At 42.4% G+C, this 17015-nt stretch overlaps 1 protein-coding gene across 4 annotated transcripts in view; it reads right to left on the bottom strand.

Moving 5' to 3' along the window:
• Positions 1-17015, bottom strand: part of RNF123 (ring finger protein 123) — a 160240-nt gene that overhangs the window by 82280 nt on the left and 60945 nt on the right. For all 4 annotated transcript variants that reach the window (XM_077326087.1, XM_077326088.1, XM_077326085.1 and 1 more), the window contains exons 21-27: positions 14208-14309; positions 11457-11563; positions 8836-9028; positions 7419-7564; positions 6667-6750; positions 5087-5194; positions 3234-3411 (exon numbers count right to left, since the gene is read on the bottom strand). In XM_077326087.1, coding sequence (XP_077182202.1) covers positions 3234-3411; positions 5087-5194; positions 6667-6750; positions 7419-7564; positions 8836-9028; positions 11457-11563; positions 14208-14309 — 918 coding nt within the window. The remainder of the gene's footprint in view (positions 1-3233; positions 3412-5086; positions 5195-6666; positions 6751-7418; positions 7565-8835; positions 9029-11456; positions 11564-14207; positions 14310-17015) is intronic.

The raw sequence follows: 17015 nt of genomic DNA, 5'->3' as shown, positions 1-17015 counted from the left end.
CTCATGTTTAGTTTACAATCCACAAGTACCCCAAGGTCTCATTCACACACAGTGTTACCTAGAAGCATATCCCCCATCCAGTAGGCATGCTTTTCATTTTTCTGACCCAGATGCAGAACTTTACACTTATCTTTATTAAATTGCATCTTGTTCTCATTTGCCCATTTTTCCATTGTCTTCAAGCAACACCTGGATAGATACTTATCCTAGATGCTTTCGGCTAATCGTGCATTGAGCAGAGGGTTAGTCAAGATGGCCTATATGGCCCTTTCCAATTCTATAACTCTATAATTCTATCTAATAATTGGTTATGCTTTCTTTTCTTGCCCATGCAAACAATCAGATAAATTATTTTGCATTTTGATATTTTTATCCATTGAGTGTACTAAATGATTTTAATTTTTAAATATTACACTTAATCCTTTATGATTGAATCTCTTCAAAATGAGCTTACCATGAGAGCCAGCTTGGTGCAGTGGTTAGGGGTGTGGACTTCTAATCTGGTGAGCTGGGTTTGATTCCGCGCTCCCCCACATGCAGCCAGCTGGGTGACCTTGGACTCACCATAGCACTGACAGAGCTGTTGTGACCGAGCAGTAATATCAGGGCTCTCTCAGCCTCACCTACCTCATAGGGTGTCTGTTGTGGAGTAGGCTTGAGTGCTTTGGCACATTTCGGCATGCTTCGGCAGCTATTCAAGCCCGAGGCGGCCAGCACCATGGTGCAGGGGGGAGGGGTGGTGCCAGTGGCCGCCGAAGCGCGCCAAAGTGCTCAAGCCTATTGTGGAGAGAAGAAAGGGAAGGTGACTGTAAGCTGCTTTGAGACTCCTTCAGGTAGAGAAAAGCGGCATATAAAAAACTACTCTTCTTCTAAAAACCAGCTCAACTGTAAACTTTTATGAATATAATTGAATAGCATGGTAGACATCAAGAGAAATACAGATGTTGGCATCGTTATCTGCTTTCCAAGGAATCAGACTCATGTGTTGCTCTTGTTTCAAAAGACCTCTGATCATGGACTTCCAATCTATTCTCTGACTACTTCATTCTCACTTTTCTTTTAAACTCCCTTCAACAACCCTGTGCCCTTGTTTTGCACAGCTTCTATCTGGACCATCAGCTAGAATAGTGTCAGGAATTAGGCTGAGCCCAGCCTGTGGAGTCCCAGGTGAAAGCGCATTCGAAATCCAACAGTCGGTTGCAAATTTCAAAAGTAGCTTTATTTGGCTAAGTCCACAGAACGCTAAAGCATGCCAAGATCTTCCTAAGCAAAGATCTTGATAATAACAAAGAGTGAGGGAAACAAGTGGGGTAGTTATAGGGCCCACCAAATAGGGGAGGGGGGCCGAAGGTATTTCGGCGGGAGAGCAGAAAGGTGACAGAAGAGAGTCGGTTCCCAAGCCGCCAGATGGCCCGGAATCTTATCAAGCGGTTGGCACTTTGTTGAGACTTTGAGTTGTCTCCGCAAGGACACTTACAGTAAGATTGATACATTCACATGGAGCCTCTCCCGCTGGGAAAGGAAGGGAGTGAGGATCCCAGAGGACAGGTTTATTGCTTTACGGCCTTGGCCAGAGCCGGCCGGGAAGAACAGAGAAGTGTGAAAAGTGCAGCAACGGATGGAGCCCTGGATGGTATGAATCGGGGTTCATGACAGATAGCTGGGCAAGAAAGAAGCATAAAAACAGTGTGGGAGAGGATGTCAAACAACCCTCATGGACTCCCAGGAAATAGCAAAGAGGAATGATAGCAATATATATGAGGGGATAGAAAGGGGGAGAGGAATGCTGGCACAAGAGATGGGAAGAGAGATGTTTTGAGAGCTCTATACTAGGATGTGGAAGGTAAGCAGGAACAAAAGGAGGAGGCAAACTGACCCTCCTTCCACTCGTCTTATCTTACCCCATCACACATTTTTGTGAATCCCCATTTTGTCTAGTTAGTTAAAAAATTTAAGGGCCATGTTGCTAAATCTGAATGCTATTGAAAAGCGCTGCAATCAATAGCGGCAGGTCTCGGTAACGCACACAGCCGTTTCTATAGAAAAAAAGGCTTTCCCACTAGTGCTGTTCTCGTAACGCACAGGTTTCCGGTCTCGCCGAAATTGCAACAAAGGAGGCGATATTTTCCCCTGCTTCCTCCTACCCCTGGCTGTCAATCAAACAGAACAGCCAATTAACTGTTGCGTTTGTTCTTCCCTTTAAAAACTGTTTTTTTTAACCCGAAAACACCAGTAGCAACGCATATTCGTTTATTCGATGTATCAGAAAGACCTTTCTTTCTGCTTTCTGCTGGCGCTTAATCGTTCACACGCTCTTAACGTAAAAAAAAATATCCCCCCCCCCCATGCAATTTCTGGCCGAAATTACGGGCAGTGTCGAACGGGGGGCTGTATTGTGCTTGGAAACTTTACAGACAATTGCTTGTGGAAGGATTTCAGCCAAAGAAGCATCACTTATCTGTAGTTTTTGCCAGTTTAAGGGGGGGGGGGAAATGGTGATCGCAACGCCGGAAACTCGGGTGTGAGAGCTTAGGGAGGGACATGCTTGCTACCACTATACTGAGAATGCACATGTCTTTTTAGGATGTCTTGCAGGTTGTTCTCAAGAGTCTAGCAGTTTTTTTTAGGGGGAATCCACTTTTGTGGACTTTTGTGCGATTTTTGCGGGAGTATTGCAAATTGTGTACGACGTCGTGAATAACAAAAAATAAATAACATTACACAATGGTAACACTTCAGCAACATTAATGCTGTGTGGAATGGCCCTAAGAGTTAACATGTGTAGTCACTTAATAAATTAGTTTTAGTGCTGTTACTATGAAACACCATGATAATGTGGATGACAAAATAGTACAGGAAAGTTGTTAGAGGTATGGTAGGTACCCAAGCAATGCAACCATTGCAACCTACAGAGTGGTGTAATTCTCATCTAGCATGCATTAGTATCAAGAAGTTTAGAGATCTACTCTGTTGTTCAGGCACTGAGAAGGCAGGACATTTATGTAAGAAACTTAACACTACCAGCAGTGCCTCTAAACGCTGGAGTATTTTGTCAGTGCTGTCTGCATTTTGAAAATATACTTTTACATACATAAAAGCAAGTCTTTACATCAAAACTTCTGATACTTGGCAATATCAGTTTGAGATCGTTTTTCATCTTGTGCATAGGTTTCTGCATGCAAAAGGTACAGAAGGCCCTGCTTAGAGACCCTCTCCAGTTCCCCCCTCCTCACCTGGAAGTTCCTCCATGCTATTGACAGGACTGAAGTAGTTCTTGAGGGCACTGTAGCTATTCATAACCACACTCAGATAAAATTCTGGCATAAACGCAAAGAGCGAGCCAATCCTGTCTCCGTGTTCAATAGTGCGGATGCACACCCGCAGCAACCAGTATATATCTTGCATCTTCTCCTGTAAAGGAGTAGTTTCTAGTCAGTTTGTTATCTCAGGTGAAAGAAAAGGATAAGCGTACATGAGGGAATAGAACACGACTGCAGCGACAAATGATGCCAAAGATGTCACTCTGTATCAAGTTGTATGTAAATTCCAAAAGAAAACAAAAATAGATACAAATATTTTGCTTTGCACTTCCAAAGCTCACACAGGTAATACTGTAAAATATGAAGTAATTATGGAAGGAAAAAAGCCTGCACATTCACAAAAATACATGAAAGATGGCCATGCACAATAATTTATTCCTGTCCTAAGTGTAGAAGTCCAGAGACAAATATAGATTTGACATGTTAAATTGGCATCTAGGGCAGTGGTCCCCAACCCGCAGGCCGTGGCCCAGTGCCGGTCCGCAAAGGCCTCGGCGCCGGTCCGCGGCTCCTTCTTCCCTCCCCCCTCAAAGCGAGAAGCTCGCCAGGCCACAAGCTTCTCGCTTCGGGAGGGGAGGGAAGAGAAGCTTGCCGAGCCGCAAGCTAATCTGCTGCTTTAGCTTTAGCGGCCGATTTGCTCGCGGCCCGGAGGGGCCGGGAGGGGGAGCCGTGGCCACCGGCATGGCGGCGGTGCAAACGTGCATGCGCGGACTGCTGCACACGCGCGTTTGCGCCCCTGCCAGGCGCAAACGCTCGTGCGCGGCAGTCCGCGCATGCGCATTTGCGCTGGGGCTGCCGCGCGTGCGCAGGCCCCCGGGCCGCCCTCTCCACCCACTACACTGCAGCGGTCCACAGCAAGCGAAAGCTTGCGGACCGCTGATCTAGGATAACTAGAAGAACGTGGTTCACTTTGTAATAGCCCTCCAACAACACAAGCATCACACCTAATTCACAAACTCCTCATCTGGCATATTATAAATGAGAGAGAGATGACAAGATTATATTTTTATCATACAATGGAGTTAGGGGGCAACCAACATATTATGCAGAAGAAAAGTATGTCACTTCAATTAAAGAGGGAATGCTCCAAACAAAACAGAGTAACCTGCAATTAATGAATTAAAAAACAATTTAAGATTCTATGGCAATATTGACAGACTATTTCTACAGTTCAGTTACACAATGCAGACTGATATTTTATAGAAAAAATCAATAATCAAATAATTGTCAAAGAGCATCTATTAAGGATCTATTAACTAGGGAGGGATGAAATCAGAAAGAATGTGAACATTAGATATTTCAGTTCAGCAGTAAGTTTCACTGACAGAATAGACACAATGCATTACAACTAGGCTCTATCAATTATTAGTATGTTATACCCTTCAAGCATAATTTGAGCCTATTTAGATTAGAAATCTATTCCAAGATTATATCAGAACAAAAACTGTAAGCAACTTTTTATTTTAGTGGATAAATTCTGTATTAAAATATAGACTTCCTTCAAAATAAAAAGACTTGCTTCAAAATAAAAATGCAGAAGAGTGGCACATAAAACAGCATAGTCATAGATTAAGCCATAGCTGAAATAGCAGGTTCAGACTCAGGTGAGACTCTTCATAGATAGTGTGTATATATCTATATCTATATCTATATCTATATCTATATCTATATCTATATCTATATCTATATCTATATCTATATCTATATCTATATCTATATCTATATCTATATCTATATCTATATCTATATATAGCTTTCCCTCTCACCTTTGAGTAAATGGTAACGTTGATCCAAGCAAGACGGCGACTCAGATGATTAAGCTTCTCAGAAAAAACCTTCTGACTCTTCACTAGTTCATCATAGATATCTCTTCTCTTTATTAAACAAAGAAGAAGCATAAGGAGTAAAGATACTCATTTTCTAATCTCAGAAGCATGCACCTACAAAACCCTGTTCTTCATGCAAGCCTACTAGGGCTTTCAGGTACTGCTGGGAAATAAAATGGAAACTGCTGAAACCCACTATGGTTTCTAAACACAGTCCTTGCCTAGAGATTAGGGAAAATCAGGACTACTAGTGGTACCCCCCACAAATTTTGGAAATCTTTAGCTTGCATAACTTTTTCACAACCACCACTGATATCTTAAATCAGAGGCATAAACACCACAATAGATACAAAAAAGAGACAAGCTCAGAGTCTGAGTTAGATCTGATGATCACGAAAAAGCAGAGACCAGTAAGTTAAAAATGGCTCATAGAAGAAAAGTACAATGGGAGAGGCCAACTGGCACAAAATATTAACTCTCCTTCCTTTTCACATCTTGCATAAGTCTATGGATATAACATCATGAAAGGACACCAGATCACTCAGGTAAGCAGTTTAATAATCTGACCCCCCAGCATATCAGGAGAACTGATCCTTAGATTTACAGCTAAGCTACTTGTTACAATGTGTAAATACAAGTACCCGTCTTTTTGCCATATCACAGTTACCAGCAATAATTGGGGTGTATACATACATGTATACAAGCTGTCTTGAACCATGAGGAAAAGCAGGGTACAAATGATTTATAATAATAAATAAAAGCAAGAGATTTCTATCAGGGAAACAGCATGGTGGGAAAAGGTTAAACATTCCTCTTCCTTTAGTGGTGCAGCCATGATCCAAATCCACCCCCATGCCACTTCCTGTTTGCTTTTTATTATTAAAGAAGAAGAAAACATCAGACAATCCAATCACAGATATCTCCAGTACCGTTTGGGTCTTCGGCTCACAGATCTGCAGGATTGGATGTGATTTTTTAAATATATATATACAAATTACAACTAAACTTTTAAAATGAAAGTATGTTTAAATATTACAAGCAGAAGTCACTTGGGCTGTGTTCTTTCAAGATCCTTTGCAATTTGAAAGTTCAATAAAATCAGAGTCCAGTGGCACCTTTAAGACCAACAAAGATTTATTCAGGGCATGAGCTTTCGAGTGCAAGCACTCTTCCTCAATGAACTCCTTACGTGACAGGGAATATCAAAGAGTGAATTTATTGTGCTACTTCAGACCATCACGGCTACCCACTTGAATTTGAAAGCATCTAACACTGCATAAGATGACTGAAATGCTGGACCAGGTAGCAAGAACTACTGCTGGAGAAACAATTAAGTTTTAACTCATTCCAGAGAAATAAATAAAATGCCCATTATTTCCATGGAGATGGAGAATAAGCCATTATAGTTTCTCAGTCAGTCTTCAAGAAACTAGCATGAACGGCAGAAATGGGGCTCGGAGCAGGAGTTGAATGATTCCCAAGGAGAAAACCAACATATGAATAATAGGAGGCGTTCTTACCCTCTTTGGACATCGGCTCATCTTTTCTTCTGTGTCTTTCAGTGCCAAAGCATACTCATTCACATCATCAGAAACACCTACCATCTGAAACACAAGTATTTCCACACACATATATAAGAAAAACTTGGCAGTAGTTTTTGTAAGTAGTCAGTTCCTCCCACCAGTCCTCTAGTAGTAAGCCTGTGCAAAATCTACTAGCCTGAAGGGAGAACTACACAAAATAGAAGTACACCTACGTCATTGGACATCAGTCATTACCAGTTTACACTGAAGTCACAAATGGGAGATTTTCAGCAGATAAGGTGTAGGTTAGATGGGGTTCCACCTGCTGCTTCTCCTCCCCTCCAACTCAGTCCCCCCCCCCCCCACACACACATACACACACACTGGATTTATTTCCATTCTTAAAACCAAATAGAAAAATGGGAGGGGCCACAGATGGAAGGGGAAGCAATGGACAAAGGTAAGATTGATAACTTTTTCTCATTTCCCTGCTGGAAATTACACAACTACCCAATACAACAGAATGCTGTTGTATTGCAGCTATCTGCATTAAAAATACATAGAAGTGCTGCTGTCATGTGCAGTTTCACCCAATGGCACAGAGCAAGCTAACATGATTCTCGGTACGGTGAACCAAGGGAATGCTCCTTCCCTCACCCTAGAGCCTCTGTCAGCATGACTTTTAATTCAAATTCTGAAAATAAGAGATCACTTTGACTCCACCCCACCCTGAAATGAATCCTGCTCACCTTACCAAGCTGCTGATGCACGCTGAGGTTATACATCATGACTATTCCATCCAAGATTTCCAGCAGAGAGTTCTCTGTCATTGGCTGTTCTGGCTCTTCTGCAGGTTTCCCCAGTAAGAGGCCCTCATTTCCATGGCTGCCTTCAACTGCCATAAAACAGAAGGGAATTCCTGAGCTAGTCATTGTTCACCAGAAACTGTGAAGAAAATGGATCTAGGCTGTTATGAATATTAATTTTGATATTCCTCTTTGACTGTGAAGTACAGTCACACCATCAGTCCCAAAGCCAGATGTTTTTATTTATTTTTTATTATTGGACTTATATCCAGCCCCTCCCAGCCAGTTGACTTGGGGCGGTTGACAACAATGAAAAATACAGTTTAAAACCAAACCAAACCATATGAATGAAAAGCAACCTCAGAATGCTAGAATGCTGTATGTGGCTGGTTCTGGTTTATTAATTTGTATATTTATTTATTTACTAACATTCACATTCCACCTCAACAAAAGTTGCTAAGTCAGCTTCTGCTTATGTATATTGTCCTCTTTTGTTTCATTTGTCCTTGAACTTTCCTTTCCTTTTCCTTGCCATGGATGTTTGTGTATTCAGCTTCTTCTGTGCATTATCCTCTAGTCATCTGGGTTAGCTAGACAGCTCCAAATCTTTCAGACAATGAACCCCACCTTCTTGCAACTGGTGGTGAGAAGTTCCATCCAGCCCAAAGAAAACTTATGGTAATCCCATGGGTTTTCAATGCAAGGGGCATTCAGACGTGGTTTGTCACTTCCTGTCTCTATGTAGCCTGGACTTCCTTGGAGGTCTCCCATCCAAGTATTAACAAGAGCTGATCCTGCTTAGCTTCTGAGATTTGATAAAATGGGGCTTGTCTGAGCTCTCCATGGCCCATTATGCACGGCTGCCGAAACGGCGATTTCGGGTCACATGGAAAACGCAGAGGGGGAAGACGTGAAGCACACCGGTTATGCACGGGACGGGGCGCGACGGCGGCAAAACCCAGAGTAACTGATTATGCACGCGGCGACTCCGGCGCCGCTTCTGGTTGCGCCCCGGTCACCCGGAAGCTGTGCTTTCTTCCGCGTTACGCTAACGTGGCTTTTTCGGCGGCATGCACCGAATCTGCGGCTGGTTGCAGCCGGCTCCATGCGTTATCGATGATTTTAGTTGCCGCCATTCCACCCCGAATGTGCGCTATTTCCCCCGTGCATAATGGGCCCATGTCAGGGCATCTCTCCCAACAAGCTGAATTGCAGGCAAGCAATTTTCTCATAGTGCTTACATGGGATGACAGCTAATATAGGATTCCTCACTAATTGTCAGGGTGATGGTGGTGTGGTGTTACATTCCTGAAACCAGAAGCTGCTTTGTTCTGCTACAGTGCAATAAGATACTACTCACTGTCCTCCTCTGTCCGTTGTTCCATGTTCAAGGTGCGGACTTTAACTTTCTCCATGGTGCCTGGTGACCGCCTTGGGTTCATAAGGCTAACAGCTGCAGTGCTGAGGAAACGGTTAGCTCGCCCCAGAGTGGGTGAACTGAGCCAGCTCGGCCTGGCCAGGGCACCACCAATTGCCAGTGCAGCAGCTGGACGCTGAGGAGCAGAGAGACAGGTATTCAGTTGCATTGGTTCAGATATATCAGTCCTGCAGTCTGGTTTAACTCATGCGTCTTACATTCCATTTAGTTCAAGGAGTTAACCAAAGCAAAGCAGGCATACAGAAAGCACCTGAAAATCTCTTGCCTAGAAAACATATGTTGGGTCTCATACAAGGAAATACAATGGAGACAGAGACATACCAAAACCTTAAACAGATAGTATAGGTTACATCATCTCTGTAGGATTATTTTGGTTTACAGAATCTGCAGTATAATATCTGTAACTTAAGCCTCAGCTAAAAACTGGTGAACAATCAGACCATACAGGATCCAAAAAGAAGAAAAACAAGTTCCTTGCTTGTTTCTACCTTAAGGAATATCAAAACAGCTTAGAATCATCTTTCCCTCCCTCTCTCCACGAAAGTAACCCTGTGAAATAAGTGGGGCTGGGAAAGTTCAGAGAGAATTTTGCCTGGCTCAAGGTCACCCAGCAGGCTTCATATGGAGGAGCAGGGAATCAAACCTGGTTCTCCAGATCAGAATCTGCTGCTCTTAACCACTACACCACCAGACTCAATGGCAGAATCCACATGTGATTGGAAGCAATATCAGTTTCAAACACAAAAACAGGGAGGCACAGACACACATATATAGAAGTTTTGCTTGTATGGTGATTATTCCAGTAAGCCAGCAGATCAGCATGAAGTTCCCTAGACCCATTACAGGTTATTCTTGCATATCTAAAAAGGGCAAAACTATGGTCGTTTATGACTTTGCTCTTAAAAATCCCAAGGAAATTGTGGCTTAGCTTGTGTTTAGCAGGTGGGCAGGAAGACAGACCATGGTTTAAGACATGAAGATCGAAAACATGAGAAAAGCAACACAATCAAAAGGAAAGCAATCCTATTCTCTCCTTGCCCAGGGCTATTTATGTGTCTAGAATTGTAAGGCGATCTTGAATTCTCCATGCTATTAGGCCCCTGATGTGCCAACATTCCTGAGTTGAACTAGTTGATAGAGGGCCTCTCTCACACAAGTAAACTGCAGTAGCCCACTGCAACCTGATGGGCCATAGACCTTTAGGCTCAAATTTAACAGTCAACTGTATTTTCTGCTCTTTACTGCATGCCACCAAACACCGCTGCAATATCATCTTCTAAGAACTATAAAACAGTTCTCAACAAATTTGGTCACCAAGGCTTAGATCAAGCTTTCTCAATCAGGGTTTTATGAAATTGGAATTGAATAGGCCTTCCTATATGAACCTATCCAATCACTCTAGTCGTCATCAGAGGCCCTGCTTTTGGTGTCTGTCACATCTGAGGTACCTTTTGGTGTCTGTCACATCTGAGGTACCTATGTACCTCCAAAAGAGTCTTTTCAATCGTGGCACCAAAACTATTTAACTCCCTCCCCCAGGGAGATTTGTCTTCCTCCTTCTTTCAATGTCTCCCACAGCAGGTGAAGCCATATCTGTTTTATCTGGCATACCCACACTAATTTTCAGTGGCCCTCCTTCCTATTTATGTGTCTGAGTCTACAGATTCACACGTTTTATTAAAACATTTTTAATGTTTCATACGTATTCATTTGTATTTTAAAGCTTGTATCTTATGATTGTTCGCCACCTTGGAATTCCTAAAATAAGTGGAAAGGTGGCAAATGCAGGTTTTAAATAAAGGAGAGGTCTGTGACAAACATAAACAGATGCTAACTACTAAGCTAAGTCTACACTTAACAACAACACTACAGTATTCTACAGAATCATCTGTACAATTTTGTACCCCATTTTGATCACCTTCCCTGGTCAGCCATTATATATTAGTATCACCACTGCTGGCCTACAACCAACATTATTTTCCCCACTGCTGACTCACAGAGAATGCTGGGTTGCTAAGGTCTAGATAATTCATCATTTCCAGCAATGCAGAGAACTCCTTATTCACCAGCAAGATTCCACAACTGAATGGACCACCAACAGTCCATTAGGCTTACACTGTACATATAAACACTGACTTCATCAACCTGTCTAGCAACATACTTGGATCAATGTATAGATTCTTCCTTACTTGCTCTGCACCTTTATACATTTTCAAATGGAGTACTTCAGATACTGTTCCACACACTGCTTTCAGAACTGCCCTTGGTTATAAATGCCTCTGAGGATGTATACCTACAGCCCTAATTTTTGGATGGTTTCTGATACATACTTGTTATTACTTTAATCAGACTGGTGGAAGGACATCCCATTTAAAAGAATTCACAACGGATTAGTTATTGGTTATGGCACATTAAAAAACTGTCCTGCTAATCCTCTCCCCCCCCCCCCCCACTCAAAACAATTCTATTTCCAAAATCAAACAGGTGCAAGTCCAGTCCTATTCCTTCTGTTTCAAGAGACCCCATGCATTTACAAGGCTCACTTGTGATGTTGACACTGCTGACTCTTCATCTTCATCGAGGTCATCCATGGTCACAGCCTGAAGCTCTGCAGGATCAATTAGAATATTTGCCTTTGAGGCCAAGTCATCTGTATGAAGAAAAGAAACTATGACATTCCCAGGAAATGATGTCCAAATTGCCTACTATCTCCCACACACCTCTCCTTCAGGATAAAGAGCAGAAACTTAGCGTGATTTCAGTATCAGAAACATCAGTAATAATAACAATGCTGCATCATTTTTAAGTCATTTGGTTTAAAACTCTGGAGTAAAACATAATTCCCCAAACTGCTTCCTAGAAGTAAAATAGCAGCTTCCACTTTTATCAGAAAACTGCAGATTTGTGGGGTGGAAATGGCCCTTTGAATCCCTCCTACATGGAGCCTTGAGGAGGCAATTAGGATGTTCTTGCTCCAGTGCAGTTAATGTTCTAAGTAAGAACACATCAGGCAGAAGGAATGGTGTAATAATGCAGGGAATACTCACTATTATGGAATCCCAGCTTGGGCCAGCTTTCATTCATATAACCTACACACCAACACCTAAATACCTATCCTCTCCCTTTTTCCTCCACTGTTTATGTTAGAAGACATCTATGAAACTATATGATTGAACTTAACTCTCTACTCTTGCTGTCAATATCTTCCAAACTAAAATGTAGCTCTGGTTTCCATGACGTGCAGAAATATTTAAAAAGTTGTTCTACACACTGGTCTTTGGGGCAGATTTTAATACAGATTTTAATACAATTAAGACTGTAACAGTATAAATAATCTGGGGAACAGAATAAATAAACTTCAGGTTTAAATCATGCAATGCGTTATTGATTATGATCAAGATGGCACATATAGCCAAGGCACAGGTTTGCTTAAATATCCCATTACAATTTGAGTCCAAATCTACACTAAAATAGAATGAGCCTAAGGAAATCTTCCACTTCCCCGCATTTAAAACAAAAAGATCAAGAACCGAAACCAGAGCCTACATTCTGTCCTTCATGAAGCAGCTGTGTGTATGATTCTGAACAGTCAAATGCCTTGGAGAGAAAGGTGAAACACTCCCTCTCTTCCTACTTCTGCCAGTTCTCTACATCCAGTTCTATTTCTCCTTAGCAGCTGAGTCTGTGGAAATTCTGTAAAAAATGCCTGGAGAAGGTAATAGGATGGATGAGGGCCAATAAGCTGAAGCTCAATCCAGACAAGAAAAACAATGCTGCTGGTCAATGACCAAGCTACTTGAGGACTGAGGAGTTAGTCTGGCCTGGAAAAGGGTTTTTTCAGTAGCGACACCTTGCTTGCAGAATACCTCCCCCTCCCCCCCAAGGATTGCCTGGTGCACACATTGCCTTCTTTTAGATGCCAAGCCAAAGCATTTCAGTTCAATTTGACTTTTAATTAAGGGGATGATTCTTACAATATTCTTAGCTGGAAACAGTTGTAACCCATCTGTGGTAATTTTTTAAGATCAGATTTTTTATTTTATTTTTTGTCTGGGATGCTGCTTTCTTAACATTGAATTTTAATCTCTTGTTTTTATCATTTTTAATTTCTAAGCGCCCTTGAGCAGGTTCCTGAAGAGATGGCATGTAAATGTTCTAAATAATTCTGAAGCCACCTGCATCTTCTTTACCTAATAAAAAAGCTTCTGGAAAAAGAATCACAGAACTGCACTCAGTGTGCAGTTCAGCCCCAAGACCACCCCCCAAGAAGATGCAATGTGGTAAGGAAGAACTTCTTATCTCACCCTACCTAGATGGAGACTGGAAGGATCAGATATGTTATCTGAAATATCAGACATACCCTATCATGTCAATTGTACTACCTTAGTAACCCTATTACTGATTCTAAATGTTCCAACTGCTCTCTTTGTACATTTTACCCTTGAGGTTGCTCTAACAACAGAAAAAGTGGAGGCTCAAAACCTTAAGAAGAAAAATCTATTCAGCAAGAGGGAAAATTCTAGGGAGTGAACTCTAGCTGCTGCTCCTGGATGAACAAAAGCTAAATTTAAAGGTTCATAAACAGTCTTTTCAACATAATTTAGAGTTTGTATTTCACATTCTCTTATCTCTACCAAACACATGGCCAAGCAGCCCTGGTGCCCTTAAGCATGGTTCTGCTGATTTCGAGAGCACCTGAGAGTAAGGAAAAGGAAGTATTAATAATCAGAATCACACAGCCCCAAGAGGCATCAGCTGCCACTTAATCTTCAGGTCCCAGGAGAACAGCTCTTATTTTCAGACCCAGAGGCCATTCACATATTCTTGAAAAGGAGTGAACTATTTAAATTAGTTGGAACAAATTTACATGCAAATTAACAAGTCAAAAAAATTACCACACTTATGTCATGGCTGCTTTTTAATATTCATGATAAAAATATGTGGTCAACATAGAAGGTCATAATTCCAGAAAAACTGAGCATCTGAAAGCTACTTCAGATGCCTTTTCAGCACCTGCCAATTAGAAACTTGTTCATGGCACCCAGTTGTAAAAGTGAAAATTGTCTCAGATGAATTCAAACACTATGCTGTCCTAGAAGCCAGCAGCCTTCCGGGTAAAATCAAGAGACAAAACCAGAACAAAGAGGCAGAAGCAGCTCCTCAAAGCTGTGACATTCTTTCCCCACCTTTTCTTTTTTCTTTTTTTCCCATTATTTCCCCCATGTCTTGCACCAAAGGCTTTTGTGGCAGGATTTCTATGCTATTTATTTTCATGTGACAGAACAAGCACTTGCCTTTGAGAGTCTTCTTGAGATGAGACAGAAGTCCCCCAAGTCTCTGGAGGTCAAAGTAATCCACTTTCCCGTTATAGAAGAGCTGAGGGGGAACATAAGCATCTGTGGGAAAGACCCAGAGGATACATTTAGGGAAATGGTTGAACAAGACCTAACCATTTAGTGAAACCTTAAGAACATTTTCCTGGAAGTAAGCCCCTTTAAATAGGCAGCACATCTGTTTAGGATGGCTCTCACTGAAAGCACATCATTGTGACAGTTGACCCTAGTCATTCTTTGGCCCCATTCCACTCTTTCTCTCTGTACACAAGAGAAAGGAGGTTTATGGTAGGGATTGCTAGGCAGCAAAAACACTCAAAATTAATCTTAAAGAAGACCAAAAGTGTATTGTGGAAACTAACAACACACAACTGTTGATCTTCAAACTGGAAACCGCTGCAATATGTTTATGTAATGCTTTGGATACCACTGTCAAACAGACTCTATATTAGAAGTATCAGCAAGCTTTTGTCACGTTTGGTTTGAGTACTTTTACCATCTTTCACTGGTGAATACTGATAGGATTTTGGGGGAAATACATATGACCACAAACAGCTCACCATTCATGGAGTGGGTATATAATGGGGTAAAAGAATATTGTTTTTTTAGCTGAAAAATACTGGTATTCCCAGTTATCCAGATTCCAAATACCAGTTTGGTGTTTGGATTTTTTTCTTCTTCTTTTTTTTCTGGGATTCTTGTAACATTCATCTCCACTACTCCCTATGGGTAGAATCACAGAATCATAGATAACTAGTAATCAAGCCCGCTGTATGAGTAATACAGCGGGCGCTAGGTACTGACATTCTTTCGGGTGGGCGTTGTGACGGCGGGGGCTCCCTCGGGCAGCGGTCTGTCATCGTCAGCTCCCTCATCGTCGTGTCTCTCTGGCGGCCGCGTCAGGCCGCCGGGCAGGGAGCCCCCAGCAGCCGCGCTCTGCGCGGCTGCCGGGGGCTCCCTTGCGTCAGGCCGGCAAAGGAGCAACTGCAAGCCGCGTTGCGCGCGGCTCGCAGTTGCTGGGGCTGGGAATCGGAGAGACCAATCAGCAGGCGCACAGCGCCTGCCGATTGGTCCCTCCAATTGTCTGTCCAGAGGAAGGGTCCAATCCGGACCCTTCCTCATCCCGGACACATCCCGCCCCAGAACGCCTTACCCTTTTATTTAGTCCATGGCGCCTGCGGCGCCACGGGCGGTGTAAAGATTATCTATTGTTGAGAAATTATCCAGATGATTGGAAGAGCTGTTTTTTTTAGCAAAGGCACCAAACTGTAGCAGTTCTATGGGTATAAGAAGGACGGTCTAATAATTAAAGCAAACAGAGTGAAACAGACCTATCCACTAGCAATATGATAAATAAAGAAAAATGTCCTATTTTTGTGGTTTTCCTTGTTTCTTTATTCTTTAGGACTTCTGTCAAAACGGAATCCAGGTAATCTCCGTTTTCAGTTCTTTCATCATAATAGTATAATACTGGCCACAGGCTCACATAGGTATGGGGATACCAGTCTGTATTGACACGTGTCAATACATTTTTTAATGGCATTACATCATGGTGCTGGCATAAGCAGTAATATCAGGTGTCTCTCAGCCTCACACTCCTAACTGTGTGTCTGTTGTGGGGAGGGGAAAGGGAAGGTGAATGTAAGCTGCTTCGGGTAGAGAAAAGCAGCATATAAGAACCAACTCTTCTTCTTGAATCTGAATCAGTAAGGATCCTGATGTACAACCCACCAGTAGCCAATCATCTTGATACAGGAAAATGGTATAGTTCTGCATACACAGGAATGCAACCACCACCACCATACATTTAATAAAAACTCTCAGGGATGAGGCCAATCTTTGAAAGGCAAGCAATATAATGGAAGATCCCGAAACCTTGATAGAACTGTAGGAAACGTTTGTAGATGGATCTAAATATGTGTCTAGGACAGCAAACCATACCCCTGGGGCAAGAAACTCAAGAACAGAAGCAAGACCATGCAAAATTTGATAATCTTCAAAAATTTGTTTTATTTTCATAAATCAAGGATGGGCCTTGAACCCCCAACTTTTTGATCAACAATAAAAAAACTGGGAAAAGAAACTTTCAGATACAAAACCCCTGGGAACTGCCTCTACAGCTCTGTGTCAAAGAGTTCGTTTCAACTTGGGAAAGGGGTTGTCCACCACCTAATGGCAGGTGGAGCAAAACGCAAACTCTAATATGTACCGCATTGACACTCTGGACGACACCCAATATCGTGGGTGATGGAACTCCAAGCCCATGCAAAATGGAATAACCTATCCCTGGACTCCAAATGGGCTTCCCCACTCTGGGGGGATAGTCAGAATTTTGGGGCTTGCTGAGGTTGCTCTTTCTATCTGTTCTGAACACCTCAGCTTCAAATTGGATCCAATCTTGGAGAAAGGGGACTGAAACAGGGGTTGAGGATACTGGAACATCTGCTGACCAGACTGCCATCGTCCTCTATAAAACAGAGTGGCGAATATGTTATCTTTGTCTGAAACATTGCCACTACACTGAAGAGATGGGAATAAGCTGAGGGGCTTCACAGTCTTTGTTAAAGGTAGACAGGAACTCATTGGTTGAGTACGCCAAAAGTACTGTCTTCTCAAATGGTAGATCTCCCACTCCGGCCCAGGTTTCAACCAAGAGATCTGTGTTCCGTAGCCATGAGTTTTTGAGTACAACAGCTCATGCTATGGCCCTAGCACCTATGTCAGAGGAGTGCCTGCCTGCATTAATCGCTTGCTTAGAGTTTTATCGCG

Source organism: Paroedura picta, chromosome 3, assembly GCF_049243985.1.
Source record: "Paroedura picta isolate Pp20150507F chromosome 3, Ppicta_v3.0, whole genome shotgun sequence".
Classification (NCBI taxonomy): domain Eukaryota; kingdom Metazoa; phylum Chordata; class Lepidosauria; order Squamata; family Gekkonidae; genus Paroedura; species Paroedura picta.
The sequence above is the reverse complement of the archived record's forward strand: the minus strand, read 5'-3'. Positions and strand labels throughout refer to the sequence as shown.